At 56.1% G+C, this 15,846-nt stretch overlaps 1 protein-coding gene across 1 annotated transcript; it reads right to left on the reverse strand.

The window, feature by feature from the left end:
- Positions 1–327: 327 nt before the first annotated feature.
- Positions 328–5,380, reverse strand: SLC32A1 (solute carrier family 32 (GABA vesicular transporter), member 1). The gene is made up of 2 exons (XM_012652059.1): positions 4,513–5,380; positions 328–2,248 (listed from the first exon to the last, which is right to left on the reverse strand). Exons 1-2 carry the CDS (start codon positions 4,903–4,905, stop codon positions 1,061–1,063), a joined length of 1,581 nt encoding a protein of 526 aa, XP_012507513.1. The 5' UTR covers positions 4,906–5,380; the 3' UTR covers positions 328–1,060.
- Positions 5,381–15,846: the final 10,466 nt, after the last annotated feature.

Raw genomic sequence — 15,846 nt, forward strand, 5'->3', positions numbered from 1 at the left:
CTCCCCCCACCCCGCGCACCCCCCAGGATTGCGGGTTGAGAGCACCCGCCAAATTCTCAAATGGATCCGCCCAGCGGAAGAGATTCAAAAACAAACTGTTCTGGCAGCTGAGGGGACGGCTACTGCATGCTCCTGCTCTGAACACCTGGAGAACCTCTTGCAGGTGCGAACCAACCTCGGAGCTCCCTGGAGCTCTCTTGGAACCCTTTAAACACACCTGCTCCTCCACCTCCTCCTGCTTCACCGGCCGGAGCCGGTTCCCCCGCCGCCCCCCGCGAGGGGATCCCGGCTGGTGCGAACATACAGAACCTACGCGAGGCCGCGCACGCCTTTGTTTCTTCTTTATTTGCGGATATAATTATGCACCGCACTCTAAATTAGAGATAGATTTTTTTTTTCTGATAATACATTTCATCTTATTCACCACGAGCACACCACACGCACAGTAGAACAGTTCCACAACCTGATAAATTGCACAAGATGAGTTTGGATTCCTGAAAACCGGCAGGCAATCTGTCCCCGCCGCGGCTTCTCGCCTCCTGGCTTCGTTGAAGGAAAATCGCCCACCCGAAATGGGTTTCCCGGTCAGCCTTTTCCGCCGCAGGGTTGAACCGTCTCCAGAATGGGAAGCGCTCTTGCTGGAAATGGCTGCACGCTGTAGATTCCGAGCACGGGATGGATGCGAAATGTCCCCCCAAGGTCAAGTTTCCGCGCCTGCGAGCTGCGCCCCTTCTCTCTCCTTTCCCACCCCCCTCGGTGACTGGAACCAAACTGTCAGGGCCCCTCCTGGAAGGACAGAAAACCCCGCTCACAAATGCGCCCCGCCTCCCCCTCCAACCAGGGTGTTGTGTAAAAGAAAGGACAACAGAAACGCAGACGCGACGGATCATGAATCCCTACTCCCTCCCACCCCCCATCCCCGAATAATCAGAAACTAGGGACCAGAGATGTTTAAAGCTTGGCTTCCCAAGCGCTGCCGCAGGGCGCAGGAGGCTGGTGGGGGTGGGGTGGGTGGAGGAGGAGCGAGCGCGGGAGCGCGGCCGGGGCTGGCCCCTGCGCCCTAGTCCTCCGCGTTGGTTCGGTAGGCCTCGATGAGGCCCTCGAGGGAGTGCACGAAGCCGGACACGCTGCAGATGCCGCCGATGACGAAGATGGCGACGTCGAAGAAGACTTGGTGCCACAGCAGCTTGCGCCAGAGCAGGCGCAGGTGGAAGAGGCTGGGCAGCAAGAAGCAGAGGCCAGCGCCCGTGAGGCTGCCGGTGAGGCCCATGAGCAGCGCGAAGTGCGGCACGTAGATGGCCATAAGCAGAGTGAAGACGACCAGCGCACAGCGCAGCGTCAGCCCCCACGACTTGAGCCGCCCGTCGCCGCCGTAGCAGGCCGGGAAAAAGGCGCGGCTGCCTTCCTGGAAGAGCGACTTCTCCAGCACCTCCACAGCAGCGAAGAATGGCAGCGGGTAGGACAACAGCGCCTTGGCCACCAGAAAGATGTTGACCACAGCGCGGATGGAGCCGGGCAGGTTATCCGTAATGACCTCCTTGGTCTCGTCGGCCCAGGTGAGGTAGGCGACGAGCGCGAAGAGGCCCTTGAGCACGCAGGCGGCGATGTGCGTCCAGTTCATCATGCAGTGGAACTCGCTGGGCTGCTGCATGTTGCCCTCCAGCGAAGGCAGGAAGATCTGCGACGTATAGCTGAACACGATGATGCCAATGGAGATGGGAAACTTCTTGACATCGATATAAAACTTGACCTTCTCCCAGGCCCAGTCGCGCGCCCGCGATAGACAGTAGGCTATGACCAGGATGTTGATGACGAAGTGGGCCAGAGTGCACAGGAGACTGAACTTGGACACGGCCTTGAGGTTCTTAAGGAAGGCGCAAGGCAGCAGCACGGCCGTGGCGATGATGGACCAGGACTTCTGCGACACAGGCAGCCCCGGGAAGCTGTTGTACATGAGGTTGCCGCTCACCACCACGTACAGGATGCATGTCATCACCAGCTCGATGATCTGCGCCACGTTCACCACGCGACCGCCCAGCGTGGGGAAGCGCGGGGCGCAGCAAGCGTTGGCTATGGCCACGTACGAGTCCCGCACTCGCACCACCTCGCCGTCCTCATTCTCCTCGTACAGGCACGCGATGAGGATCTTGCCGGTGTAGCAGCACACCACAGCGGCGAAGATGATGAGGAACAAGCCCAGGTAGCCGCCGTGCAGGATGGCGTAGGGCAGGCCCAGCACGAACATGCCCTGTGGAGCGGAGAGGCAACCAGACGGGGGCGCTCAGCGGCCGCGCCGCGGCAGAGGGGAGCTGGGGGCGTGGCTTAAAGCTGTAGTCGGAAGGGGGCGCTTAGGGGACTGAGAACTGGGCCTAAGCCAGCCGGGAGGCGAGGTTAAGAGTAGGGTGCAATGGGGATGTAGGAGGGCCTAACCCCGAGCCTGGGCGTTGAGTCCAAGGTGGAGAGGGAGGTATTTAAGGATGGAAGGAAAAGTGCGCTCGTGGCTGGGAGATGGGGAGGGGGCTGAGAATAAGGAGCAGCCACAGGAGGGAAGGGGAATGTGGAGGTACTTGGGGTGATTCCGGGGGACAGAACCAGAAATGGGGACGAGGGAGGATAGGAGAAGAGGCGGGAGGGAGCGGGGTCGGAAAAGGGCGCTTAGAAGGGCAGACAGCCGGGCCTGAGCCCCCGGGAGAGTGGCGCGGGATGTAAGGTGGGGCTGCAATGGGGTGCGCGGAAGCTGAGGGAAACGCGGGTGTCTACGGGCCAGACCCAAGAAGGAAACGCTAACAGAGGCATTGGGAGGGAAGGAAGATAGGGCTGAGGGGAAGAGGGGCTGGAGGCGGAGCGAAGCCAGGGAAGACAAGTACAGAGGGAATGTGAAGGTGCAGGAGGGCTTTGGGGAATGGGGCGTGGGGAGGCAGGAGGCGGGGTTGGAGACCGAGAGTCTTAGGACACGGCCAGAGTTGGGTTGGGTCAGGGCGGGTCCTGAGGCAGGGTGCTAAGTGGAAGTGGCAGAGGCAGGCAGGATGAGGAGCCCCCAGGGAAAGCGTGAGCGCTGCAGGAAAGCCAAATCAAGCAAGAGGCTAGAACCAGATGCTGTGGGGTGGGACGGGCAGGGCTGTGGAAGTAGGGTTTGAATCCACATGGGGAAGAAACGCTAACGAAATCCAGGGTCCCAGAGGCCTGTGAGTCTCCAGCCTCCTGCCCTGGCCTCCCTCCGGACCTGCCGAACGAGGCCTTGAAAGACGCCCTGGGGAAGGTGTGGGCAACAACGAAGGCAGTCGCGGCCCCTGGATCCAAGGGTCCCTGGTCCCTTGTCCTTCAAGGTCATCTCTCTGGACCCTGGAGCGGAAGGCGCCTAGGGTCGGGACATCTGGTGTGCAGGGACCCATGGAGTCCGGCTGAGCCCAGGACCCCCAGCAACCCGTTGGCCGCCTCCCACTCCCAGGAAACCTGCGTTCTGCGCCCCAGTGATCCTGCGCTCCAGGGACGCCGCCGGGGAAAGCCGCAGGGCTGAAGCCTCCTCTGCCCCCAAACCGTGACCTGCCCGTCCCTGACTGCTCTGGGGGTCGTTGAGAGGGCTCCAAACATGCTCTGGCAGAGTCCGGCGCCGTCTGGTGGGGAGTGGGGACCTGGGAGCAAGAGGAGGTGGTGGGCCTGGAGAGCCGGCGGTTCTTAGCCTCTGGAGGGGGCCCCTCCAGGTTCACACGCGGAAGAGCTGGCTGCCTCTTTGCGGTGCAGCCGGGATTTCAGGCGAGAGGGGCGAGTCTGTGCTCGCTGGAGTGTGCGTTCCTGTGTGTAAGCCTGTATGTCTCCAACAGCGCTGCACCAGAAGGAGCAGGCTGGGTCCTGTCTGCATGAGTCTGTGCATGTGTGTGCTTGTTATGTTCAAACGAGTATGTGTGTGCTTGGTATGTACAGGTATGTGCTTCTGTGGGGGGTGTATACAGGTGCATTTGGGGATAGTACTGTGGCCTATATATAGATGCATGTCATGTGCGCCTGTGCCTGCGCGATTGTTCGTGGGAAGGGGGGCTGCGGGCATGTGTGCTTGCCTATGTACGTGTGCGCGTCTATGCGTGTGTGTCAGGGGAGGAGACTCCGGGCTCAGAGATTTCCCCCTCTCCTTTCCGTCAGAAAATGCAGCTGTGAATCCATTCCAGAGTCCAAGGCGACACCGTTCCCTCCAATCCTGATTTTCTTTCTCCCTCATCCCTCCCCGCTTCCTCCCCTCGTTTCGCTAGCTTTTGCAGTGTTGGACAGGTGTCTCTGACCGAACCTCAGCCTAGCTGTCCTGCAGCTGGTGCTGCAGGAGGGGAAGTGGATCAGGGCGGGAGACACCGCCCGGAGGCGCAGGTCCCTACACAGGGCTGGGAGGGATTGAAGAAAGGAAGATTCTCGGTTACCAGAGGGGTTCCCAAGGCCTTGATCACAGGGAGACCATTGGGGACACAGCCAGGCACGCTGAGCTGGGGGCGAGGGCACAGGCAGAGCTGGGAATCCCGCGCTCACCTGGATGGCGTTGGTCACGTTCCAGCCCGCCTCCCACGCCGTGATCTTGGGCTTGTCGTGGCCTCCGAACTCGCCACCAGCTCCCACGGCCTGGTCCTTGGAGCCCGAGGGCGGGAGGGGAGCGCTGCCGCCGCGCTGATAATGGATGTCTCCCTCGACGGGCGGTTCAGCACCCTCTTCCCCGCAGGGCTCGCCCTCGGCTTTCAGGATGTCCATCTGCAGGCCCTGACGGTGCTCAAAGTCGAGGTCGTCGCAGTGTGCGAAGCCCACCGCCTCTTCATCCGTGGCCGCCTGAAAACCCATCCTGGCGAACATGCCGCTAACCTTGGCTTGGGATTTGTTGGACACGGACGTGGCCACGTTGGACAGCTTGCTGCGGAGCAAGGTGGCCATGGCGGCGGCGGGACCAGAGGAAAAGACAGGAGCCGGGGATGCGGGGGACGCGGGGCAGGACTGTGAGGGCCCGGGGGCGAGAGGCCGCTATCTACGCTTGCTGTCCCCGCGGCGCCCCGGGGCGCTCTGGCTCATGACCCCCTGGGCTGGCGTTCGAGGCTTGCTCAGGGTCGGACCCGGCGCGCGGGCAGCGGGACTGGCGGAGCGGCGGCGACGGTGGCTAGTGCACTGCGGAGCTGCCGCGGGGCGCAGGCTGGGCTGCGGAGGGCGGCGGCGGCGGCGGCGGCGGCGTCAGAGCAGCTACGCGAAGCTGGCGCGGCGCCCCCTCCCGTGCGCAGCCCCGTGCGCGCCCGCCCCTCGGAATCAGGCGGTGCGGGGGTGGGGGTTGGAGAGGGGAAACACCCGGAGGCAGGGGCGTGAGGAGGGGGCAAGCAGAAGAGAAAGGGGGCACGGAGGGATTCAGACGTGAAGGGGGCAGGAGAAGGGCGCCCTTGGGAAGGAGGCGGGAGGGAGCACAGCAAAGAGGGAGCGCCGAGGCGGGGATGAGGGGGGCGAAGTGCTGCATTTCTGGGGGAGGTGCTAAGCTCGCATCCTGGCCCTTCCCACCCCGCCGCCGCAGGGAGGGAGGGGGCGGGGGTCGGCTGACTCTGGCAGTCCCCCGCCCCCGGATCACCCCCTCCAGCGTCCGAGAGCTGGGCGGCCCCAGATCTTCTGGCTAAGGACTGGTCTGGGCGCCCAGAAAGCCAGCAGGACAGAGTTACCTGTCTCTGATGGATCGGGTCGTCTGGGCGTCAGTCTGTCTCCCTGGCACCCGTCACTCGCGCTTAAACCTGGCGGCAAGTCCTCCCCGAAGGCAGAAGTGGCTGGCATGGCCCTCTCTCAAGGAGGCTCAGTCCCGGGCTGGGGGGCTCGGTCACCGGGGCTGTCTCCGCCCGTCCAGGGACGCCGCGATGGAAGCGATTCTGCAGGTCGCTCGCCACCAAGGGCTCTCCAAACGTGTGCGGAATGGAGCCGAAAGGTTGGCTTTTCGCTTTCTTTTCGTTTGGGGGGTCTGGAAGGAGGACACCTCTCGGCAGCCTCGTGACGGGTCTGCGAATGCCCACGCCGAGAGGGGCGCAGTCGGTGGCTGGCGCAGAGGGAAAAAGGATTCACAGCCCTGCGGGCCCAGCACGCGGAGGCGCGCGGTGCTCTCGGCCCCTGCTCCGGGGCTGGAGAGCCTGGGCTGTTTGTGTTGAGTAGGGTACGCGTGTGTGAGCGCGAGTGAGAGAGAGATCCAGGGACAAAGACTGATACTGGATCCGATACTACTTGGGGCTGGATCTGTGTGGACTCCGAGAGTGAGATTCGGCGACCGTGTGCATCGAGTCCGTGTGGGTGCGGAGCTTGTGTGCTGGATTGCGTGTGTATGTGTGTTAACAAACGGGGTTGCCTGCGTTTGTGCCTATGTGAGTCCCTTTGTAGTTGTCTCCGTGCGGGTCCGCTGCTCTGTATGGGCTCCAGCCGGACTCCCAAGCTGTAAGCCGCAGGGTTCGCAGGGTTCGACTGGCAGCCCCGGCCTAGGTGGAGGAGAAATAGCGGCTGTGACTGGAAGTCGGGGAGGGGGTAGGCAGAGAGACTAAAGGAAACAAAAAAAGAAGGGGTCCCTAGTCTCCCCTCTCCCGAGGCCCTTTCTCTCTGGGAATCCCAGTCTCCTCCTCCCCTGCAGTATTTCTAGATTAGCTCACGTCAGCGCACAAGTAGGGCGGCCTGAGGGCTTTGACCAGAGAGTTTGGAGCTGCCAAGACAAGACAGGCTTCCGTCTCTGTACCCCTCCACCCTCTTCCACCCCAAGCACCTCAGTCTCCCAGAGAAGGCTTCTCTCCAGATAGGGAACCTCCACCCACCAGATTGGAAAGAGATGCTCCTCACCTGTCCCCAGGTACCCTCTTAAATTCCCCCAGGAGATCTAGAAAGCCCTTACCTCCTGCCTGGAGGGAACCAAGACAGAAACTCCCTAGTCTCCAGCCACTATGGCAGGGAAATAAATAAATAAATCTCTCCATAGAGCCCTCCCCCAAACAAAGACACTCTTAAGTCATGATAGGACTCAGAACAAAGACAGGAAAGATTTTTCCTCCTCAAACGCAGAGATTCTCTCCTCCAAAGAGGCTTTGAAATAGAACTGGTGCCCCATCCCACAGATTTGCCCTATGTAGAGACCAGCATATCTCAATCCCCAGATGCAGGAGAGGGAGAAAGATCCTTTTCCTTACAGATTCTTATAGACAAAGATCTCCACCTCCTAATCCCCGTGCCCTCCCCTTCTGTTCCTGGTGAAATTCTCTTGGCCCGTGTGCCATGATCTGGGCAGAGGCTGGGTGTCTCTGTTGGGTTCCCTGGTGCCTCCCTCCACCACATACTACCCAGATCTTAAGATGGCCATTGACACCTCCTTTGATAAGTGAGTCTAAAGTGCTCACTTTCCTTTTCCTTTATGATGGTCATTGCCATGGGACCCAAGGTGGGCTGCGATGTTCTTTCATCAGTGAGAAACGGGGTCATTTATTCTTTCATCTGATGAACCTTTTCACAGCCCTTACTGCATGTGACTCAGGTCTGTCTATCTGGGGAATCATCAAGATAACACAAACATGGTCCCTGCCTGCAGTCCCCACCCCAATTCCTGGGTCTGAGGGAGACCTCGGACAGCACTTGCTCCAACTCTCCTTTCGTGATGCTTAAGCCATCCCTAAAACATCCCAGCAGAGCCTCACTTTCATCCTGGTTTTGCAGATAAGCAAACTCAGGCCAAGCAGTGAGGGTCCTGCTCAAGACCATACAGAGTCCACATTAAAGCCAGGCTAGAACCCAGGAGTCCCAAGGCTCCCTCCAGTGTGTGCCCTGCCCTCCATGACCTCACCTTGTCCTTGAATCCTCTCTCCCTGGTGCTTGTTTGGTATTTTGCCACCTATCTCTCCAAAGAGATGAAATTCAAAACCAGATTCCAGTCCCTCTGGCTGTAATTAGATGCCAGCAGTTGCGGAAGGAACTCCCCTATTTCCCTCCTTTCCTGCTGTTTGCAATAAATGCCTCTTCCTAGGCTGAAGGCAGGTGTGACAAGCTCCCAAGTAGCCCACTCCTTATTGAAAAATTCTGCTCCATCACGTACTAACTCTGTGACATTGGACCACACACTGAACTTCTCTCAGCTCCCATTTCCTCATAAGTGAAATGTGAAAATAATAACAGCATGATAGAATTATTGAGAGAAGTCAATAAGATCTCGTATATAAAATGCTAAGCACATGCTAAGTGCCCAATACTTGGTAGAAATTATTTCATTTTATTTTAAAATGTTTATTATTGTTGTTACTATACCCAATGGCTATTTCTCATTGTGTGGGGGGAAGTGAGTGTACAAGAAAAAGTCAGTGATTGGATCCGGGAGTCGAGTGAGTTGAAAGGTACACTTTTCTGTCTTTGCCCTGCCTCTCTCCAGTCCTGAGCTGACCTTGAGGGAAGCGAGTGGACATCAGGAGTAGGGCAGAGGGCAGAGCACCTAGCAGGCAGCCCAGGAGACAAGTAGGATGACTTACCTAGCTGGTAGTGAGCTGGGCTGTGCTCTGGTGAAGCCATCAACCTCCAAATTCTCCTAAGTAGCTTCTCCAGGGCCCCCCCCCGTGAGAAGATTTTGCAGCAGCCTGGACCCCTGAGTTGAAACACATCATGCACGTAGGCTCACACACAGAGAATGAAAAGCCACTGACAGACACATAAGGAAGTGAGGACCAACATACAAATTCAAGTACATTGGTAGATTTACAGATTGACAGACCAACACACACAGGTCAAGGACAGGCCAACTCACAGACACACACAAGATTTGTGCCAAGACTGCCCGCCACACAAAGAAACCAGGACAGACACTGGTGGGTCAGTCCACGTGGGCAGAGTCACCCGGATAATGGGCTTAGACACACAGCAGTACAAGGACAGGTGTACCCATGGAGAGCCAAACACACACTGACGAACCCCCAGACACAACAAACCAGACAGAGACACACACAGAGATTCACACTGAGACCGATAGTCAGGACTGCTCCTTCCTGATCACTGACAGAGGAGAGAACAAAGGGAGGAAAGGGGAAGGGGAGGCATAAAACGGAGGAGCAAGGAGAGGGCAGCAGGGAGACAGAAGCAAGCATGCCAGGCTGAGCCACCAGCCAGCAGGACACAAAAGAGTCAGAGGTGCCCCAGCCTTCCTCTTTGCCGATGCCAGAACCCAGACCTTGTGACTAAGAGACGGAGGACTGGGAGTGTGTGGGAGGGGGCAGGAGCTGTCGATGCCCAACCTGGGAGGGGGTGGGGGTACTCTCTTCCCAGGGCCACACAGGACCCTACCATCTTGGGGGGACCTGGGCTGCCCTAGAGGGAGCAGGTGAGGGGCTCCCAGGACTCTTGCCAAGCCCTGTGAAGCGAGGGTTTCTGGATCAGGATTTTGGATCAGGAGGGCTCTGGATAAGGCCCCTGGAGCCAGAGTCCGGGTGAATTGCAAACCCCCACCCCACATGAGCGCAATCTCTCTGTCTTTCATGCCTTTGGTCCCCCGGGGGTTAAACGCCTGGCTAACAGAGATGGAGACCACTTTGGGGGAATAAATAGGGTTAAATAGAACTGGGCTTATCTCCCAGAGCAGACAGCAACATGGGGGAAGGGGGGCATGGAGTCCTTGAATTAATGGCCTGGAAAGCCAACATCATGAGCATCATTTCGGGGCTGAATGGTCACAGACACACCCCCTCCCCCTCCCCAGACCATGGCTCAGAGCCCTCCTTTTCCAGAGCAAAGTCTGTCTGTGAGCCTTTTCCTGCTGAGGGGCCTGGCACTGGCCCTATAAATCACCCCCACCCCAAGCATTCTGGGGCTGGGGCATTGGTAAGGCTTCTCTACAGCTGGAGGAAGCCATGCTCACCTTGCCCCAAACCAGAACCCAATTTCCTGATGCCGTGTCCCTGGGTGCAATGAACAAGAGGGGCAGCAAAGCTCAAGGTGCCAAGTGGGCAGCCCATGCATGGAACAAAGACCTGATTCTTCTCCCTTCAGTAGGACAAATCAGGTGAGACCATGGACAGTGTAGGTGCTGCCTCTACTAGCTTAGATAAGATATATTAAAATACATGAATGACTGTGTATATATTGCAGTTTTCCTTGCAGGGGTAGTGAGCACCCCATCTCCAGAGGCATGTAGGCAGAGGCTGGATGCCCTATCAGAGACAGTGTCCAGGGGAGTCCTGCCCACAGGGGAAGGGAGGTTGGATTTCATGACGTTCGTGTTCCTAGGATAAAGCTTTCTCTGCTGATAGCTCTGAGAAGGAGCCAGGGAGCAGGAGACTGGGGACCCAGCCTTGCCCTTTGCAACCTTTAAAACCAGGAGAAGTTAAGGGGGAGCCCTGGAAGTGATGGGGTGGGTTAGACCAGTGATTCCTGCCCTTGTCTGAGAACACAGCCTCCAAATGTGTTGGGAGGCAGAACTACATCAACTTTAGTCTCCACTGTGGCCCCAGCACACAATGGTAGACACTGAATAAACATTCATGGGTTGAATTCAGTCAGTGTCACAAAACCATTTTTCTCCCATGAAAATCAGTATAATTGGTTGAGGAAACACATGTACAATAGCCAAAGTCCAGCTCTGAATTCTGAGTTCTGTAGCTCTTCCAAATGGATTTGCCTTTATGCTCACATCGTCTTCTATGTAGCTGAAAGCCAGTCATACAGGCACGTGTGAGATGTGATTTTTGTTCATATTGGGCGTGGGGTGCACAGCCAAATTCAAGTACTCCTTGCAATAACACTCAGAACTCTTATGAATCTCCAGGCCACCAGTTCTGACAACTGGTGCAGGTTCTGATTTCAGCGAGCCCTGCAACAACGACCCTGGACTCCAGGAGTGCGAAGGGGCTGTGTCTGACTTCCTGTACCCTCGAGCCTGTTGGTGCAGAGCTCACCTCTTTATGAGTGCTCTGTGCATGCCAGACACTGTTGAAAGCACTCTCTGGGGATTTTTTTCTTAAATTTTCACAATCCTGAGGCTAGTCCACTGAACATCTGAGTAGGCAACAGGCAGGGCCTGTGGGACTGCACATGGGGAGATGGTATTGGATGCTTGGATGGGCACAAGCAGGGGGAAGGGAGAGTTGGAGGAGGACGTTGATGGGGGCATCTTGGGTCAGGGAAGCTGCAAGTGATCCTGGCTTTAGTTAGAAGCCTCAAGGGTCAGCCTTTGCTGGTCAAAACCTGTCCCCATCCAGATCTAGAAGAACCCACCTCACTGAGTGCTACAGGCCAAATTGTGACACCCTCCCAGACTCATATGTTGAAGCCATTGCAGTCAATGTGCCTGTATTTGGAGATAGGGCCTCCAAGGAGGTAATTAAGGTTAGATAAGGTCAACAGGGGTGGGGTCTAGATCTGACAGAATTAATGTCCTTTTAAGAAGAGACTTCAGAGAGCTCTTTCTCCCTTGACCACGTGAGGATGCAGGGAGAAGGCCGCCACCTGCAAGCCAGGACGAGAGCCCTCTCCAGCATTCAATCCTGCTGCACCTTGATGTGGGACATCCAGCCTCCAGAACTGTGAGAAATAGGTTTCTGTTGCTAAAGCTGCCCAGGGTACGGCACTTTGTCATAGCAGCCTGGGCAGACTAAGACAGTGAGTGCCACTGCCAGCGCTCACCTAGCTCAGTGACCAAAGACTTTTCTAGGGTCACAGCCCGTGTGGACATCTGATGAAGCTGCAGATTCTTTCTCAAGAAACACACACAAAACATTGCACAAGGTTTCAAATCCCCTAAGTGAGTGGCAAGTCCATGGCCTCCATCCTAGGAGCCCAATCTAGAAGTTTCTTCCTCTTCCAAGTTTGTTGAGAGCTGGAGGCAGGTGAGCGGTCAAGGTTAACATTTAGCAAATGCTTATTCTCTGCCAGGTTCTAGGCGAAGTGCTTTGCCTGCATTACATTATCCACGAGCCTTACAGCATCCCCGTGAGCATGGGTTGGTTTCATGTCCATTTTACAGATGCGGACACTGGAGTACAAAGAGGTTAAGTGATTTGCCCAAGTTCTCACAGCTAGGTAGCGGAAGATCCAGGATTCAAACCCAGGATCAGAGCTGTCCTTATAACCTCAGCACTCCAAGTGAGTCTGCAGGAAGGGCTTGGGTCTGTGGGCTCCAGGATCTGCAATTGAGATCTGACTCTCTCTGGCCCTCTGCAGGCTCTCAAGCGTCCTCCCTACACTGATGGTGTATATGTCCACTCTGGGCCATTCCTATCTCCCTCCTGACTATATAGGCAACTCCTGGGACAGGGCTCAGGGAAACACAGGGCCCGGCACACAGGAGGTGCTCAGGAGAGCTTGTGGATTTCGCTAAAGCCTGGGCGAGGTCTGGCCTCGGTGGTCTGGGCCCGGTGTCCTGAGCTTTCCAGCACCAAGAACACATGGCTGTCCCCCGTACGATGGCTTAGACCTGCATGGCTGATAAAGGCTCCTCGGACATTTATTGTTTCCTAACCTGGGTGTGTGAGCTTTCTCTCAGAATTGATTAATTTTATATGATATTATTTTATTTTATATCTAAAAAAATGTACCCACAGATTCTAGATCTTCTGGATGACCAAGTACTGCTTTAATTGCTACGAGCCTTGTGACAAAAGAACAGTGGGGGGGCTGAATGCCGAAGCCTAAGAACCATGTTCACTGCACAAGTGCAATTTAATTTTGGCAACACACCATCCATCACATTGAAATTATCCACGTTATTTTGAAATTTCTGATTTTGTACCTCTGTGTGTATTGCATTGGTATAAATACATTGTCTTTGCTTTTCCAGTTGTGTAGCACTAAAAGGATAAGGAATGTACACCTAGCTTTATGTTTGTACATCTTTCAGTAAAATCATAATAAAGATAATTTGTCATTTGTTGGCAGAGGGCTGTGATTGTTTTTCCCCTTTCAAAGTGGCTCGCGTATTACTCAAGTATGAGAAGCACGCGTTTAATTCACTCTGACCAAGTAGAAAATAAGCTTCACACATTGGTGCCCTGCACACAGCCCCTGCCACCTGGATGGTCCCCATCCTCAGTTCTGCTCCCCCACTGCTGCCTTCGAGGGGAAATATGACAGCGTAATGAACAGTTGTACGACGTGCTATAAAAAGGCAATTAAGGGAACTATTGGACTGGGACAAGCCAATGTGACCTGGTTAATAGCTCTGAGCAGAGCTGGGACGTGGGGAGGGGGAGACGAAGGAGGGGGAGGGGCTTGCTGCTTCACAGTGACAGGGGAGATTGTTCCATCTACTGCCTGCCAGGTACCAAGAGCCCCGGGGTGGCCTCATGATCATTGAGTCCGGGGCCAGCCCTGGTGGGGGGAATATTGGTACAGAGCTCAGCCCTGGAGTCAGCCCTGCCAACTGCTGGTTGGGTGACCCTGGGCAGGTGACTCACGGCCTCTCTGCTTCAGTTTACTCATCTGTTACATGGGGATAACGATGATTATCCTAGAACTGTGCCCAGCAGAGGAAGGGAGGGGTGGGGCATTCATTGTTAAACTGGGCAGTGTGCAGAGCTGCACACAGAGTCCAAAGAAAGATGTGGAGGAGGCCTTTACTTTGTGTTTGAGCAGGATTTCAGTACGCGCAATCCATGGCTGTGTGTGCACATTTGATCCTCATCAGTCCACCCGGACTCCCCGCCCTCCAAGGGGTGATCAGCTCTCCTGTGGTTGCCCTGTGGTCACCATCTGGAGGCCACTCCTATCCTTTGGACCCTCTCTCCTCTCCTTAGCCCCTCAGTCCCTGTTCCCTTCAAACACTGCTATTTGAAAACCACTTTTGGCATATGCCAACCTTCAGGATGGGGACAGAGAGGAACACTTCCTGCCCCATCCGAGTGCCTGCTTCGTGTTACTTCACTGTGCTGGAAGGAGGGTTGGTGAGACATTGCATGGAACGTAGGTAGTGAAGCACCCGGCGCACAGTAGATGCACAATAAACACTAGCTATTGTTATTGTTGTCATGATCGGAAGAGCTCTGGGTTTATATTTAGCACCTAGCACGATGCCTGACACATAGTAGGTGTTCAATAAACATTTGGGGGAATGAATTAATGAGTGAAACCTCACGTGGCTCCATTGTCTGCTCCCTGTGATCTCATACACTAACCCCTCTCTGAGCCTCCAGTTATTCATTAGTCAAATGGGGACATGAACCTGCACCCACGGTCAGAGAAGTGAGTCACCAACTGTAAAGTCCTGCCCACTGTGGGGACGGTTATGTTCACCCCATGCTCACTGTGCCTGCCTGTTAGATCTGAGAGCTCAGGGGGCGCCCAGCCCCCACCACACGTGTTCATCCTAAAATAGGAAGCCAGCAGTGCACATTGGTCTGTGTGGCACTCTTAGCCTCAGATAGAAGTGGCTCTGAGAGCCAGCCCAGTGACAAAGGAGCAATCAGGGGTCATTACGGCTCATTTAGGGATGGCATGGTGATTGGCTGAGAATCCCCAGCTTGGGCCTCACTCCAGATGAAGAGGGTCTGAGTCCCCTGGCTCTTTCTCTCCAGCGCCCGGCCCAGAAGGGGGCTGTGACACACAGCAGGGCCCAGGAGGAGATGTATTGCTCAGCGTGCTGTGACCCTCAGGCGTGTGCGCCGGTATCCTGGCCGCTGCAGCCTGCGTCTGTGGGCATGATGCTCACCTGGCAGTGTCCAGCTAGCACTGGCCTTGTCCACCACCCAGCTGCCCGCAGGGGGAGATGCAGACTCCCCCACTCGCCGCCTCCAAGGCCCTGTGTGCCCCACCCTGCCTGCCCCAGCAGCTTCTTCTCCAGCAGTTCAGCTGATCTCTTAGTTCTGGCTGCAGGAAGCCACGGCTCCTCGCCCCAGCTCCCATTACTCTCGTTTCTGTGGTTCAGAGCACACACTTTCAAGGCAGGCAGAGCTGAGGTTAAATCCAAGCTCCATCACTTTGTAGATGTATGACCGGGAGACTCCTTCACCTGAAAGAGCCTCGGTTTCCTCATCTGTTCAATGGGCATCATCAGACCTCCCTCTCAAGGTGGCAGAGAGGATTAAACGAAAGGAGATGTTGGGAAGATCAAAGGAGGTAATGTACATAAAGTCTGGTGTCTTTTATTGTAATAACCACTCAGTAAATGGCAGCTGTGATTAATACTGTTATTATTATTGTTGTTGTGGTTATTATTATTCCCAGCTTTGACCATATTCAGCCTAAAAGGATAGTGGCCCTCATAGGCAGGTACGTGAGGCTGGAGCCCACGAGAGAGACCAGGCCAAAGATAAGGGTCGGTTCCAAAGAACAAGCCCTGTTAAGAAAAGGACATTTACTGGCCCAGGAGACCAGGCCCCAGATGGGCCTGTCGCCCCGGCCAGGAGGATGGCAGGCTCTAGGGCAGTGCTCAAAGGAGGGGCCTTTGCACGGCCTGCTGGAGGTTGCCTTGGTCCTGGCAGCTGCAGACCAACGCTGGGGTTTTCCTCTTAGGGACTCACAGCCTGGGCTGCTTTGTCTACCAATGCGCAGGTCATCAAAGGGGTAGGAGACACCCTCCATGCAAAGGTGTAGAAGCCAAACAAAGCTGCTCACCAAAGGCCTCAAATAGAGGGTGTCCCTCAACGGCAGGAGTAAAAGTCCACAGGGGTCTCTGAGTCTGGATCCCAAAGACAGGGAGAGATCCTTGTACCTGAACAGCACTCGAGCCCCTCAGAGTCGGGCCAGCCAGACCCAGGAGCTGGCCCCCTCCCTTTGGCTGCAGAAGCAACTCTGACCCCAGCGGCAGTGCTGCAGACCAGCCCCCACCCTGTTTTCCCAGTCTATGGTGCGGGGGCCCAGCCCTGGGGCCCTCGGTGCTCCTTGAAAGCATTTGTGCAGTTTCCAAGTTTGGCTATG

The sequence above is a fragment of the Propithecus coquereli genome, unplaced genomic scaffold (assembly GCF_000956105.1).
Source record: "Propithecus coquereli isolate 6110/MARCELLA unplaced genomic scaffold, Pcoq_1.0 Scaffold378, whole genome shotgun sequence".
In the NCBI taxonomy this organism is placed as follows: Eukaryota; Metazoa; Chordata; class Mammalia; order Primates; family Indriidae; genus Propithecus; species Propithecus coquereli.

What these genes read in the sequence shown, in the direction of transcription:
- SLC32A1 (XM_012652059.1), bottom strand. Translation starts at nt 4,905, where the DNA reads ATGGCCACCTTGCTCCGCAGCAAGCTGTCCAACGTGGCCACGTCCGTG. An exon ending in ACGTGACCAACGCCATCCAG is followed by an intron (nt 2,249 to 4,512) that starts GTGAGCGCGGGA and finishes TCCGCTCCACAG; the next exon opens with GGCATGTTCGTGCTGGGCCT.